Source organism: Athene cunicularia (genome assembly GCF_003259725.1).
Source record: "Athene cunicularia isolate RWA chromosome 3 unlocalized genomic scaffold, athCun1 chr3_part1, whole genome shotgun sequence".
In the NCBI taxonomy this organism is placed as follows: domain Eukaryota; kingdom Metazoa; phylum Chordata; class Aves; order Strigiformes; family Strigidae; genus Athene; species Athene cunicularia.
The window spans coordinates 92,164,976-92,180,457 of NW_020799097.1; the positions used below are offsets into that span (position 1 = coordinate 92,164,976).

General features: G+C 33.3%; 1 protein-coding gene across 1 annotated transcript in view; it reads left to right on the forward strand.

Annotated features, from left to right (window-relative positions):
- Window positions 1-15,482, forward strand: part of DNAH8 (dynein axonemal heavy chain 8) — a 145,977-nt gene that overhangs the window by 46,648 nt on the left and 83,847 nt on the right. The window contains exons 28-40 of the mRNA XM_026845011.1: window positions 158-393; window positions 3,835-3,939; window positions 4,977-5,090; window positions 5,669-5,731; window positions 6,812-6,912; window positions 7,819-7,956; window positions 11,752-11,992; window positions 13,023-13,222; window positions 13,568-13,721; window positions 13,815-13,978; window positions 14,174-14,276; window positions 14,847-14,951; window positions 15,227-15,388. Of these exons, the coding sequence (XP_026700812.1) occupies window positions 158-393; window positions 3,835-3,939; window positions 4,977-5,090; window positions 5,669-5,731; window positions 6,812-6,912; window positions 7,819-7,956; window positions 11,752-11,992; window positions 13,023-13,222; window positions 13,568-13,721; window positions 13,815-13,978; window positions 14,174-14,276; window positions 14,847-14,951; window positions 15,227-15,388 (1,886 nt within the window). The remainder of the gene's footprint in view (window positions 1-157; window positions 394-3,834; window positions 3,940-4,976; window positions 5,091-5,668; window positions 5,732-6,811; window positions 6,913-7,818; window positions 7,957-11,751; window positions 11,993-13,022; window positions 13,223-13,567; window positions 13,722-13,814; window positions 13,979-14,173; window positions 14,277-14,846; window positions 14,952-15,226; window positions 15,389-15,482) is intronic.

The window sequence follows — 15,482 nt, forward strand, 5'->3', positions numbered from 1 at the left end:
AGTATAGCTGAAATTGTTTTGAAAATTTTAAAATGCAGTAATTGGATTACCTGTCTGCTTTTCCTAATTGCTGTTAAAGAACCATAAGTGATGATGTGGGTTTTTTTTACAGAAAAAGCCTAAGACATAGATTGAATAATTTATTTTTTTAAATTAGGACCACTGAAAATAGCTTTAGCAATTGAAGCCAAAGCCTGGAAGATGCTCCTCTGTCATTATTTAAATGAGGAATATAAAAAGAAAATGACTGACATGATGCTGTTCATAAATGAATATTTAAAGAAATTGTCTCGACCTCTGCATGACTTAGATGATGTCAGATTTGCAATGGAAGCTTTATCTATCGTACGTGATAATAACATTCAAATGGATATGAGTCTGGGACCTATTGAAGTAAGATGACTTTTAATTTGTTTTAACTTTGATTAAAATGATATAATAAGAATCATAAGATAAACTGAGAAGCAAAACAATGAGTTTACTGTCGTGAATGATCTAGACTGAAGATGGAAACAGAGTAATATTTTTGTGGTTCTTTATAGTATAAATTATTAATCAGTATCAGATACTTTGCTAGATGCTGTATAAATGCAGGAGAGTAAAAATTATTCTCTCTCAAATAAATTATAATATAAATACAATATAGGAGACAACATGCACAAATAAACAGATGAGAGCACACGAGGAAGGAGCAATATTCTCCCTTTTGTAGTGTGCTATTTTCATTAACTTTAATCCTCTTCTTAATTTTTCTGTATCTGTAGACAAAGATCTTGATCATCTAACCCCTTTAAATATAACCAGAATATATTCATGGAGCCACACATCACTGTATGCTGTCAGAAACTTTCCTAATTCTTTTATTTTTCCCTACAAGAAGGTAAACGAAGCTCATTAGGTTTTATATATACCTGGTATTTATTATCACACTCTGAAACACTCAGCTTAATAGAACACTTTTTTTTTACATTTTCATCCACCTTTTGGAGAAGAAGTTGTATTGTAAATTAACATTTTCTTTCTTGAAGACTGTTCTATGAACATGATACCAGAAAGGACTTTCAGTGGATTGTTGTCACTTTTACTAGTTTTATGTTAAGAAAGTGGGTTTTATCTTAGCAATTCATGTGGTGGTTTGTAAGCCAGCAATGGTACAGAGAGTATTTAAAGGCAAGTATAACCAGTTCTGTGATCCAGAAGAGCTAGAGGTTAAACAAGTAAAGGAAGAACCTGAACAATAATTCCAACATTGAAAGTAATCAGATCAACTCAATGTTATTTCTTAGTCTGACTGTCTTCAGGCTGAAAATATGGACATGATAATTATACTCGTGGATGTTAAATAAAATAAGCAAGAGGAACTGAGTTCAACATGTCATTCTGATAGATTTTACATGTGTAGGAAATGATGCAAAATTTGTAAATAAATAAATAGAAGGTATACAAAATTATGAAGTATTAACATTGCTTGTTCATTTACACCTGCTTCTGGCACTTTGAGATGACTATTAGGATAAAAGTTCTTTCCCAAACCACTTATATTTTGTTTATCTTTCAACCATTTCCTCCCTTTTTATATTAACTTAATGAGTTCCCTTGATATCAGTATGGTTAACCATGTGAACAGTTCACTTTTAGACCTTTTTTCCATGAACTTTCCTTAAATAATGAAAGAATGTAGACCTGAAAATTCAAGACATGAATATAGAACGATGTCAACATTTACAATTACTGATCGGTAATGTCGATGTTTTGTTTTATTGGTAGATTTAATTATAACTTTGTTGATGGGATGATTAGGCATTATATTTCTTACTAAATCATAATTGAAGGAAAGAGGACTTGGTGTAACGAAAAGCAGGACAGGAAGGGGATTGAGCATAGTCAATGCAGATTTATCAAGGGAAAATCATGCCTGATCAACTTGTTAGTCTTCTACAATGAAATTACTAGTGAACAAGGGGAGACTAGTGGATATTCTTTATTGTGATGGTAGCAAGGCTTTTGATGCTGTCTCCCATAACATCCTCATTGACAAACTGATGGTGTGGACTGTCAGGCTCAAACTGTCAGGCTCAAAGGGTTGTGATCAGTGGCACAAAATCTAGTTAGAAGCCAGCAATTAGTGGTACACCCCAGGGGTCCATACTGGGTCTAGTACTGTGTACTTGGTAGATGGGGCAGAGTGCACCCTTAACAAGTTTCCAGATGACACAACTGGGAGGAATGGCTGACATACTAGATGGTTGTCAGGGGGGTTCAGAGGGATCTGGATGGAAAAATGGGCTAACAGGAACCTCATGAAGTTCAACAAAGAGAGATGCCAAATCCTGTCCCAAGAGATGAATACCCCTAGACACCAGTGCAGCCTGGGTAGAAAGTAGTTTTGCAGAAAAAGAACTGAATTTTTTGGTGTACACCAAGTTGAACATAAGCTAGAAAAGTGCCCTTCCAGCAAGGAAGGTTAAGGGTATCCTGGACTGTATTAGGAGTTGTGTTGCCACCAGGTTGAGAGAGGTGATCTCCTCTTGTGTATGAGTCTTATCTGGGGTGCTGTGTCTAGTTCTGGTCTTCCCAATACAAGAGAGACATAGACCTACTGGAGTGAGTTCAGCAAAAGCTGATTAAGCAATTGGAGAATGACATAATAGGAGAGTCTGAGAGCTGAGAATATTTATTCTGGAGAAGGAAGGTGTAGGGGGTATTTTATCAATGTGTATAAGTACCTGATGGGGGTTAGAAGGAAGAGGGAACCAGCCTCTTCTCAGTGGCAGCCAGTAACAGGACAAGAGTCAATGGGCACAAGCTGAAATATGGTAAATTCCATTTAAACCTAATAAAAAATTACTGTGAGGGTGCTCAAGCACTCAGATTGCCCAGAGGGTTTGTGGACTCTCTGTCCTTGAAAATATTCAAAAGCTGACTGGACACGATCCTGGGCAACCTGATTTAAGTGGCCCTGCTTTGAGCAGGGGGGGTTGGACTAGGCAATTTCCAGAAACCCCTCTCAACCTCAGTGGTTCAGTCTATTCCTCTCTCAGGAAGTTGAAAATGAGAGAATTCTAAATGTAGATATCTGCATGGAATAAACTGGTTATCAACCATCACAAATCACACAGAATGAAAGTCGTAGGTCGAAGGAGCAGCTAACATAATGCACACTTGCACACTGCTGGTTTTCTAACATAATGCACACTTGCACACTGCTGGTTTTCTTCATTAGGAAATCTTATGCCTATTTATTGGGAAACTATAAAATAAAAAATCTTATTTCTAAATAATGCCATGTGTGTAGGAGGAAAATAATAAAGCAGAAGATATGCAAAAAATTGTGAATGAGAACAAGTGATAAGAAAGATGAATTCTGTAACAGGTACATATGTAGGTATTTGATAGTTTGGCAAAACATAGTAACAAATATTTCATAGATTAATTGGCAAAACATTTAAAAATGTGGAGTTTAGTGTGTATAATTATTCAGAGTTAGGAAAAATTTATCAAAATCTACATTCGAGTGAAATGTAGATCTGGAATAAAATACTATTGAGATGATAAAATTTTATTATTTTTAATATTTATTTTACTGTGTTTGCATATTTTTTCTAGAATTTCATCAAAGACATCTTTGAATAAATATTTTTTGATGTTGTTTCCTAGTTCTTCATTCATCACCCTTATTTAAAAAAAAACAAATAAGTATTTTATGCCTAAATTACAAGAACAGATTTTCTTTGAAATGTTTGTTAAAAGTTGTATCTGTGTTCCTGCAAATGAACATAAAATGCATCATTCTTAAAGTGGGTTTTTTTGTTTGTTTTTTTTTTTTTCATCTAGGAAGCCTATGCCATTTTAAATACATTTGGAATTGAGGTTACAAAAGAGGAATCAGAAGGAGTTGATACACTGAGATATTCTTTCAATAAATTACAGACCCAATCTGTAAGTACATAAAACTATATTTTCCATTTGTCTTCATGTGCTTTTTTTAGAGTACAAATGACATTGCAGGACTAGTTTTCACTCCACTCAGTCTTCTTGCCCTTGGCCTTCAGTTGCACACTAGTGTCTATACCTTTTATTAGTATGTTCATTTTCTAATTTTATTTTTATTGAGCTCTTTAATATTTAAATACTATTGTAGCTTTTAGGTATATGCTTAAAACCTGCAAGAAAATTAGTAATTTGTTGTATCTTTCTGCTCCCCTTCATTTCCAGTTTTTGTGTCATTCTTGTCAGTAAGATTACTACCCTTAGATTGATTACCTGTTTTTAAGTGCATAATCTGCCAGTGCCCTTACCCCTAAGTGTTGATTGCACATTTACCTTTATCATTTAGGACAGCCTTATATACCTCAGAAGTTTATTGAATAATTTCTGTAGTGTAGAAGGTTAGACAGAAATATGTAGATATTTTGTTGAAACTATTTAGATCCTGTCCCACACGTTAATCACTCTGGAAAGGACTCAGAAGCTCAAGATTATATTTTACATTTGCATTTCATACAGCTCTTGGTTCTTTCTCTCAAGATTTTGAAAAAAAAAAAAACCAAACAACAGAAAGTTGTTAAAGAGATGGCTGAGCCATCCATAAGGAAGAGGACCATAACACTTTGGCCTTTGAGAATTTTTTTTGGAGGGAGGGAAGGAAGAGAATAGGATCTTTTTTCTTCCCTTTTCTGTGTCCTTTTTTTTTTTTTTTTTCACCCACCGCCTCATAGTGAAACATGTTCGCTTAAAGGTGGAGGAGAGATTTCATTATGGTTTTTGGTTGTTTTCTTTATTTCTCCACTTTTCATCTCACCAGTTGAACATATAACACCATAAAAGGAAAAAAACCCAATCTCTTCAGCTTCAAATAATTTTTGTTCAGAATTTTACTACGTTTTATTTATTATTTTGGATTATATACAAGTATCTTAAATATCTGTTTCTGATTTTTAAAGAAATAACTTTGATTTTAATCTTTTGTATATCAGACCAAAGTTCAAGATGTCTTGGTTCAAGTTCAGCCCAAATTTAAGAGTAATTTGCTAGAATCAGTCGCAGTTTTTCGGGAGGATGTGTCAAACTTTGAAATGTCATATGAAACGGTAAATGAATTTAGTAGTTACTTGTAAGACTTGTACTTAGTTTTTCAATGTTTTTGGTTTGCAGCAGTTGGGTGCCAGAATTTTATTCTGCTCAGCTACTGGATGTTTGATGCCATAGTTGCTAAGCAGTCATCACTGTAGGTCAAACTTTTCACTATAAAGAAATAGCACTGCACAGAACTCTGTCAGGAAAGAAAAGAATCCCTGGTGGTACAACTTGCCATGAAATCTTTATTTAGAAAATGATTTAGAAATGAATTTAGAAATTGTAGCACATGTTCTCACACATCAACATTAAAAAAGAGTCTCAGGCCACTCACTGTGTATTTTATTTTCAACAAAAGAACAAAATACAAAAAAATGAAAGTTTAATTGTATTGAGTTTATTTAAGCTAAATAATTTTTGATTTCATAAAAGTTATCTTTTCTTATATTTACTATTGTAAGTATTGCATTACCAAGATACATAACTTTTGATTACCAAAACCAATGCATTTTGTGATGACCTGTAAATATACAGTGGCTTTCAGTCACTTTGAGAATTAATATTCAATTTTTGTTACCTGCTTGTTTGAAAGGAAGGACCTATGGTTCCAGGTATTTCACATCGAGAAGCCAGTAATAGGCTACAGACCTTTCAGGTAAGAAAATAAATTATTAAGTTTCCAAATAATTTTGCTATTGCTTATCAAAACAAGTTTAGAAAAAGACACATTTAAAATCTTTGGTACATGTATCTGTGTGGATATTCTGTGTAGTATCATGTTAAAAATACTTTAGTTTCTATCAGGCAATGTTTTCCTTAATGTGGAAGAATTAATTGATTGATTGATGTGTATGTAACCCTGCTTCACCCTTCATGTTTTGTAAGCAGAAATTATCAACTTGAAGTAATAAAAGCAGTAGAAGGGGAAGAGTCAGGTACAACTCAATAATGACTGAAAAGCCAGGTTACATTTCAGTCACACAAGCCAATCTTTTAGAGACTATGTTTTCCATTAGATAATTGTCTTTCAACTTGGTGTTTGTTTGTTATGAACCTTAGTTCATGGGTCCATAACCAGATTTTAATCTGTTTTTAATCCTTCTTCCTTTCTCTGCAAGTTATAGGAACTTGAAGATTTTTTTTTTTCAGCAGGACTTTTGTCAGTCTTTTACATATTGTATAGACTGTAAAAAGTAAATTCAATGTTTGTGAAAAGCACTAACTAACAGAAGGTGCTTAAACCTCCTAATGCGTCTAGTATATATACTGAAATCTGAGTGGTTTTAGTTGAATTTACTGTATTTATTATTTTTCTTTATGGATAGTAACTGCCAAAATAATTCTTTCCATTTTTTCTGTGGTGATCATATCCTTTGGACAGCAGTTATACTTTGAAAGTAATAGTAATTTATGGCACTCTTCAGTGTTTTTATCAGGCTGTGTATTTTACCATCCAATTTCACATTCCATTTTTATAAAATGCTTCTTCAAATTATTGCTTCTTATGTAAACTTTCATTATTTGAATTCAATATATGGATTTGAGTATTACATTATATGACAACTGTTCAAAATTTTAGTTCAAAAATGTTTTCAGGCATTTAAATGAACTTCTAATCGAATTGTTTTAGGACAAGTTTAGAACTGTTTAGTAATTTATTATTTGGCAATGTTAAATTACAGCTTATATTATAAAAATATTTTCATTTTGTCTGTATGAATTCTAATTTTATCAGGCTAACTTTGATGAGTTGTGGAGAAAGTTTATCACATACTCATCAGGTCAACAGTTGTTTGGATTGCCTGTCACAGACTATGAAGTTTTGCATAAAATCAGGTAACTGTAGATACTGTTGTTTGTCCTACATGTTTATTAAGTATGTTAGAAAGGCTTAAGGTATGTCAAAGAGAGAAATATTACAATATAGAAGGTTTCCATTGCCTTAAATTAAAAAAAAAAAATAAAAAAAAAAATTTAGAGGTCTAATGAATTTGCCAGTAAAAAAAGTGTTTGTTATGGTAACAGAACCAGATTATTTTACTACATGTAAATACTATATAAACGAGCAAAATATCATGTCCTAGGAAAAAATATATATACTTATATATAAGTAGATGAGTAAATATAGATATAGTACTATATATTAAGATATGGTCTGAAGAGCTAACAAGGAAAAGTCAGTGAAAGGTCAGTGTATTATCATATATGAAAGATATAACTAGTACTTTTATGATAGTCTAAATTTTTTTAGTAGCTGTACAAATAAGAATCAGATTCTAAAGTTTCTGCACCAGCCATTTCAATGGTTTGATGATGACTCACACCAGATGAGGATCTGACCCTTTCTGGCTGTTTTTAGATCAGTGTTTTAGTTCAGATTCAGAGAGTGCTTCCATAATAAATCAACTAATTGTCCCCACTTGCCATGCTTTGCTTTGTACTGCAGAGCCTGCTCAGGGTACATAAGCTAGGTTCCTTATGGATGAATCGAAGTTTTACAGAACTAGACTAAAGTATAACTTTGCCCAAACATGTTTAGTGTGGATATTAGGTCCTTAGCACCAGCTGTCTGCTCTTTTTTGCAGATTTTATTCATGAAGTGTTCTTTCCTACATTAAGAAACATAATCTAATAGATCTATCTCAAATTTTTGTAGCAATATGATATATACCATGTATTCAACTTTTGTGAAATATCCAAATAGCTGATTGAAATTATCTGTATGATTACTTTTTTTCCCAGGAAGGAGTTAAGTTTGCTTCAGAAATTGTATGGATTATATGATGCTGCAATAAACAGTATCAGTGGTTATTATGACATACTTTGGACAGATGTAGATATTGAAAAAATTAATGCTGAACTTTTGGATTTTCAAAACAGGTATGTCATAATATGAACTATAACTGATATTAAACTCATTAAGATTTAGCTGACTTCAGTAAAGCTATTTGATATATTCAAATACAAAACTTCTGTGAGTAAGGTTCATAAATTAGGTTCCTCAAGGAAGAGTGGAATAACACTATTTTTTTAGTTAACCAGCCTTTTACCTGTAGTTTTGATAATTGAAGGGCATAGTCATCCAAAGAGTCGAGCTTCTTAGCTAAACCAACCAAGAGGTTGAGCTGAAAGTTTAGTTGTAAAACGGGAAGTTCTTCAACTAGGAGCATTAGCCCACTGATTTTAAGTCCTGAATACAAGAATAATGTTTCTGAGTTTTTTAGAATATTTTTTTTAATGTTTTTGCCATTTCAAATGTATTAACAGTGCTGAGTATCTTAAATAGTATGGGTTTGTGAAAAAAAGTTACAGACATTGCAGTAATGCTGAAAAGCGTAAAATAGTTTTGACACTGTTGAGAGGATTAGATGTAATTACTTTGATTCAACAGTACTTTCTAACATTTTAATTTAACTTTATTATTAATATTTTCAAAAGTACATCTATTATTTTGGGAAGAAATATAGTATAGAACAAGGATTATTTTACAACAGAATAACTGCATTGTTGAGTGCAGTCCCCAACTCTGCTGCTACCTGATAGAGTCCTGTTATAATCTTGGTAAACTCCATCCTAAAACAACTCCAACTTTGTTGACACTTTCTTTGCACCCCCATTCTTCCTATTAAAACAGTAGTCCAGAATCTTTCATAACTAATTTCCAAAATAAAGACATGACTAATTGATGTACATTTGTACTTGTGTCAGTATTTGGTACAGTATATCTATACTATAGTTGTAGAGCAGTGCAGGCCTGTTAAAACAGCTATAAATCAGTCTTAGATAATGTTAAAGTCTAATTGCTGAAATAAAGGGCTCTACAAGAGCTAAATTGTCTTACTCTGAAATTGATGTTTCATGTAGTTTAATTAGAAGTGTGTAAAAGGGCAACTACTTTTACAACTGCAGTGAAGAGAAAAACCTTCAGTATGAACAGTTCTTTCTTAGGCTGTTAAGTACTTATCCCACCTATTTACCCATCATTTCCTTCTATTCAGTGCATCAATTATATTGATATATATCAAATATATCAAAATATATCAATGTCAATATTGACTTACCTTTTAGTGTTAGTTTAGCATTTTTTCATGGCTTATCACACTGACAGGTTTAGGTGACCCAAACATAGTAGCATAAGCTGCCTAAACCAGAGGAGAGTACTCCAGAATGTGGACTTTTTTACTTGAAATTTTTTTGTTATTGGCTTCTAGTCCAGGGTGTCATGGTAGTCTAGTAAATATATATCTTCCTGAAAGTTAACTGATGTATCAAATATATCAAAGGCATAAAATTGGTAAGTGAAGAATTTCCACAGTTTTGAAGTTGCACTTTTGACGGAGTTGAAGGTTGATTCTTAGTTTGACATTATTTCTGAATTTCTAAGTGGGAAGCTGTCACGTCCCGCTCAGACTAGGGGGACAAGTGACTCAGATTCGCAAATCCCCAATTGGAGCGGACAACAAGTCTCCAAGTTCAAGCATTTATTAACTACCTACAATGCACTAATTGAACACATGATAATTGGCTAAGTACAGAGCAAGTTGTGGTAAGCAATATAATATGTCTTGCATTTCTTAACAGAAAAAGGAAAAGAGGGAGATAGAGGGAATGGGGAAATACAGATCACCGGTCTGGGTTCCTGCACTGATCCCGACGGCGAGGGTTCCAGGAGGCGGCCGTCTTTTTTGCTGGCATCCGTCTTCTTCGCTTCACTGCTCTCTCCAGATGGCCAGGGGGCAGGGAGAGGGGGGCAGAGAGAGAGAGAGGCAGAGAGAGGAGGGGGGCAGAGAGAGAGCCAGCCCTTTCTTCTCCCCTTTGATTTATACCCACTTTCCTTGGGTCCGTCCCCTAGGTCAACCCACAGACCTACGTATCCCATGTACGGGGAGGGGTAAGGTGTTCCATGGGATGATGTAATTAGCATGATCATGACAGCCCTCGTTAGCATATTGAGGGGTGTCAACTTTAATATGCATTTCATGGATAATGAAGCAAAGTTCATTCACTGGACACATGGCCCTTGAAATTTGCCCAGGTGCCCCAGAGGAGAGCCGTCCTGTCTCCACAGGGCTCTCTCCCCCAGCTGCATGGGGCAGCCTTATCAGCTTCGGCCTCCACAGAGTGTACCCTGTGACTCATAGTTTTGTCTTGTGAGTGTTTGAGTCATTTCTTCAATCAGCCTCAACTTTTGCTTTTCCAGGCTGTTTGTCTTTCTCACAGGCCTGGTTTCTCGTCTCTCACAGAAGCTTTAACCAGAAACCAATTAGCCTTTCAAGGAAATATGTTCCAAAGAGTATTTTTCTTTTCCATGTATGTATGCAGGTAGAATTTTGGGGATTAAGTGTCTCTCAATGAAGCAAGATGTTGACAAACACCTACTTGGCAGTATCTTGTCTTTGTATAAAATGTTATCTCCTGATTCACAAGACTCAATAAGGATAACAGGGCTCCCAGCTCTGGAACTTTTAGCATGTCATTCAAAATCTGTGTCTGCTGTCTCTGATTCCTGTGTCCCAAACCACAGAACCTAACATTAACTCTTCACTAATGGATGGAAAGAATGGCCGCAAATAGAGAAATTTATAAAATACTCAGTTCTTTTGCCTGATTTTCTAAGGAAGAAGGTGATCTGTGATGTCATTGTTTGATCACATCTGTGCTCCTCTTTCTCAGCATTCTTTTTTTTTTTTTTTTTTTTTTTTTTTAATCTATTGGCTAATTTCAACTTTCAACAAGGCAGTTTTCTCACAAGATAACCTTAAGTTTATAAAAGTCAAAGCTTCACAGTAGTCCAAAACCAAACAAAAAATACTTTTCTCCCTAAGGGAAAGGTAGGCAGGTATTAAACATTGTTTGACAGCAACCATGGAGTAATCAGCATGAATGTACTGGCAACCACACAGCACCAACATAGCTCTAAACCAGACACAGACTGCTGTATGTACCTGATTACAGAATTTATGAAATTATATCAATGGGAGGTAGAGAGATGTGACAAAGGATGCAAAACCAAGGGAAATGTGATCCGGACTTTATTACTTTTTAGGATATTCCTGTGGTGGGTCAACTGCTTAATTCTTTGTGTGCAGGCTCTGTAAATGTGTGGTCAAAGAGGTGAATATTCATTTACTATTTTGTTGGGGAGTTTTCACATTAGAAGTATGTAATTTTTATTTTCTTAGTGAATAGTTTCAGGACCACTAACCAAAAGTAGAGGAGAAGGTTGTGATATCTTTCTAATTTCCATGTTTATCTCTGAAGTGGTATGTTAATATATGCCATGTGTATTACTGGTATTGTAACCCAAAGTAAATATTATATTTGTACAAGGATTGCATATGTAAAATCTAATTTTGCTTTGGTTTTGTTTGCCAATAAAGAGTTTGTGATGATAAGCAGGAGATAAACTATGTTTGAATGCAATCTGCAATATTTCTGTTTATTTGCAAAGAACATAGCAGTGGTTAAAACTATAAATATGATTTGTTAGTAGGTCATTTGCATTACCTTTTCCTAAAAAGGTATACTAATTGACGCAAACTGGAATTTTACATAGAAAATGTTGACCTCAGTACAAGCTACTTCATATCTCCTTGTCTGTTTTTAAAATGTTTAAACAAATACTATTTTGACAAAAGAGGCATTAACTACTGTATCAATTTAACTCAACTGCAGGTGCCGTAGACTACCTAAAGGAGTCCAACACTGGCAAACATTTTTAGATCTTAAGAAAACAATTGATGATTTTAGTGAGTCGTGTCCTTTGCTGGAAATGATGACCGACAAAGCAATGAAGCGAAGACACTGGAATCGTATTGCTGAAACAACAGGACATCAATTTGATATAGAATCTGATTCTTTTTGCCTTCGAAACATCATGGAAGCACCAATTCTTAAATATAAAGATGATATTGAGGTATGTGCATTCATGTTTCCCATCCTTGTTCATTTTATATTGTCAGGGGAAAAAAAAAGTATTACTTACAAAATTATCATATTTTTAAAGAGTAATTTTTACTTCATTAAAGTCCTTGACTCTCAATCAGACCACACTAGTTTAAAATAATTTATATTTACATTTTATTTAGAAGTTCTTATCCATATGAACAAAGACAGAGATAGCAGATGGAATCTTTGGACACTTATTTTTAGATAATCTCTTCACGTTCTTCCTAGCCCTATTTTCTATGAATTTTTTTAGCCCTTTATTAACAGGATAAAAATCAAACAAAACTTCAAATGAACATGGTCACCTAATTTTTTAACTATGGTTGCTTTAAAGATCTCTTAATAAATCAGAAATTTTAGATGAAAGCACCATGCTTATTAATATTTAATGTGAATACTTCTCTAGTTCTTTATAGCTTCTTCATATGACTTAATAAGATCCCCCACATAACCCAGAAAAGCTCTCAATGGGGTTTGCAAGTTTCATAGAGTGACTATGCATGTAAAAGTTATTGTTATATTCATACTTGATTTATATAGAAGTATTCCAAGGTGATCTACTTAATTTTGAATTAAGCTCTGATTTGAATAGAATGTTGGACTTGAAGATCTTTCCAACCTAATTATTCTTAGATTCTGAGATTCTATAAATAGAAATGTGATATGATTGAGAGTTTATCTGGTGATGAGTCTACATCATTATCCTAAACCTTGTTGAAATGATGATTCAGAAATCTTGTTATGCAAAAAAAACAAAATGTGAAGCCACAGAAATTTTATATCCATGCATTTCCGAGTGTGCATTTTTTGGTTATCCATACATGTATTTTGAGTGAGTAAAATCAGTAGTGTGATCTCTTCATTTGTGTGAAACATCTGTGTACTATTTTATAAAATTCCATCTATTGTTTTTAAATAGATATTACTAGATGTGTAATATTAGGAAATATTTAATTTCTGAAGTATGTTGATTCTAAAAAGAGTTTGTTGCTTTGCAGGATATATGTATATCTGCTATAAAGGAAAAGGATATAGAAGCCAAACTAGCTCAAATAGCTGATGTTTGGGGAAGCCAAATTCTGAGCTTTTCATCATTCAGAGGGAGAGGAGAGTTACTGTTAAAGGGAACTGAATCATCAGAAATTATAACATTGATGGAGGACAGTTTAATGATTCTTGGGTCTTTACTGACTAATAGGTACTTTTAAATTGGTTGTGTATGTTTTTTTCAAAAGCACAGAGATACCAACTGTATTACTACTAAATCAGCAGTACATTTGAATGGTATATTATTTTTTAATGAAAAAGAATGAGACAATGTGTAATGAAAAACTTCCTCAGGTGGAAGATTTTCAAGTATTAGCAGCAAATTCTTGTCTCATTATATTGAATGTAATCCGGCTGGTAGAAGTTTTCCATGAGATTCTTCTTGCTCTAAGCAAAACAAGTGTTGCTTGCTGGGTTTTTTTCACTATTGTAAGTATTTATTTTATAATAGCTTTATTTAGAACTATAAAATTTCTGCTTCTCATCCTTTTTTCAGATACAATACACAATTTAAAAAGGAAATTCAGAGCTGGATTTATAAGCTAAGCAGCTCTACAGATATAATTGAAGAATGGCTGGTTGTGCAGAATCTCTGGATTTATCTTGAAGCTGTTTTTGTAGGGGGAGATATTGCAAAACAGTTACCCCAGGTAAACTTTACAATTCTTGTGTATTAAAAGCTATCTGTGTAATAACTTCTAACAGATTATGCCATGAAAATACTTTGGTTTTGTTACGTATAGGAAGCAAAGCGTTTTCAGAATATTGACAAATCATGGATAAGAATAATGCAACGAGCTCATGAAACCCCAAATGTAATTAACTGCTGTGTTGGAGATGAGACTATGAAACAACTTCTCCCTCATTTACATGAACAGCTGGAATTATGTCAGAAATCACTTACAGGGTATGGATTATTTGATTCTTGATGTATTTAATACAAAATGGTTTGATTTTTTAAAATACAATTAATATTAAAAAGACATTATTTTGTAAATAGTTTATATTAAATATTAATAGTATTTCAGTCTTGCTTTCACTCTTATGTAGAAAAAATTGAAAAACTGAAATATTCTAATAAAAATCTTGTTCAATTTTAAAGATACTTAGAGAAGAAACGACTACTGTTTCCTAGATTCTTTTTTGTTTCTGATCCTGCCCTTCTTGAAATTCTTGGACAAGCAAGTGATTCTCATACAATACAGGTACAACCTTAATGATTTTTTTCTGTTTATTAAAAAAAAAATTATGGGAAAGCATTTAATAAATTAAAATATAACAAATTTCTTTTTATAAACTTTGCCTGAGAAAAATATTCTTTTCTTGCTCTTTAGTCTTTTACAAAATATGGAATGTATATCTGTAATTTTAAAATTCAGAATTCAGAACACTATAATATGGTCCCATCAAGTGATTTGCTGGTGGTTCCTTTCACAACTAAATTAGCAGAAGTGGTCCTGTGAGACTTTCCTGCTTTGCCTATTGCAAAATTTATCCAGTTAGTCTGGATTGTTACTGAGGGTTGATTGAGATAAAATAGTTGATCTCACACAATAGCTGATATCTCTTCTGCCAGATCACCTCTGGAAACTGTAAAAAAACTGCAAATGGAGATAAAATCCTACACAACCATTTCTATAATTCTTACCTACAAATGGCCTGAAATTAATCTGTAGGTTCAGATGAACCTTTGCATGATAACCTTATTTGATTTTTTTTTTCTGTTTGCTGATGTTATATATTTAAACTGAATGACTTCTAAATTATTCTTACAGCCACATCTGCTTTCCATATCTGACAATATAAATGAAGTAGAGTTTCATCCAAAGGATTATGATCGCATACTGGCGGTTGTATCAAGAGAAGGAGAAAAGATTCCAGTAATTACCTCATATTTTTACAGAAATGTTGTTAATAGATAAATAATTCTATTATTGAACATATAAGTATATATTAAATTGAATTACTGTTAATTACAAATTAACATTTCAAGGACTGGTGTAACAAAATTATTATATGTCCTCATTAAATACATTTCTAGTAGGTTTATTGAAATTAAATCTGTACTTGAATAGAAATTTAGTAACTATTTAGTAACATTCTTGAACAGGTTTGCTTATTATGTTTTATTTTGTACCTTTTATTAATTTTTCAGTTGGACACTTCAGTGATTGCAAAAGGACCAGTAGAACTTTGGTTGCAGGATTTATTACGTGTGCAGCAGATTTCATTGCATGGCATAATTAGGGCAGCATATTACCAAATTAGTGACCCAGGATATCAGTTGCTGAATTTTCTTAATCAATTCCCAGCACAGGTGAAATTACAGGATGTGTATTTGTGTGTGCAATCTGGGTTGTGTGTGAGGGGAGGTGGGTTGTAAAAAGCGTATGGGATTGTCTGTATAAGGA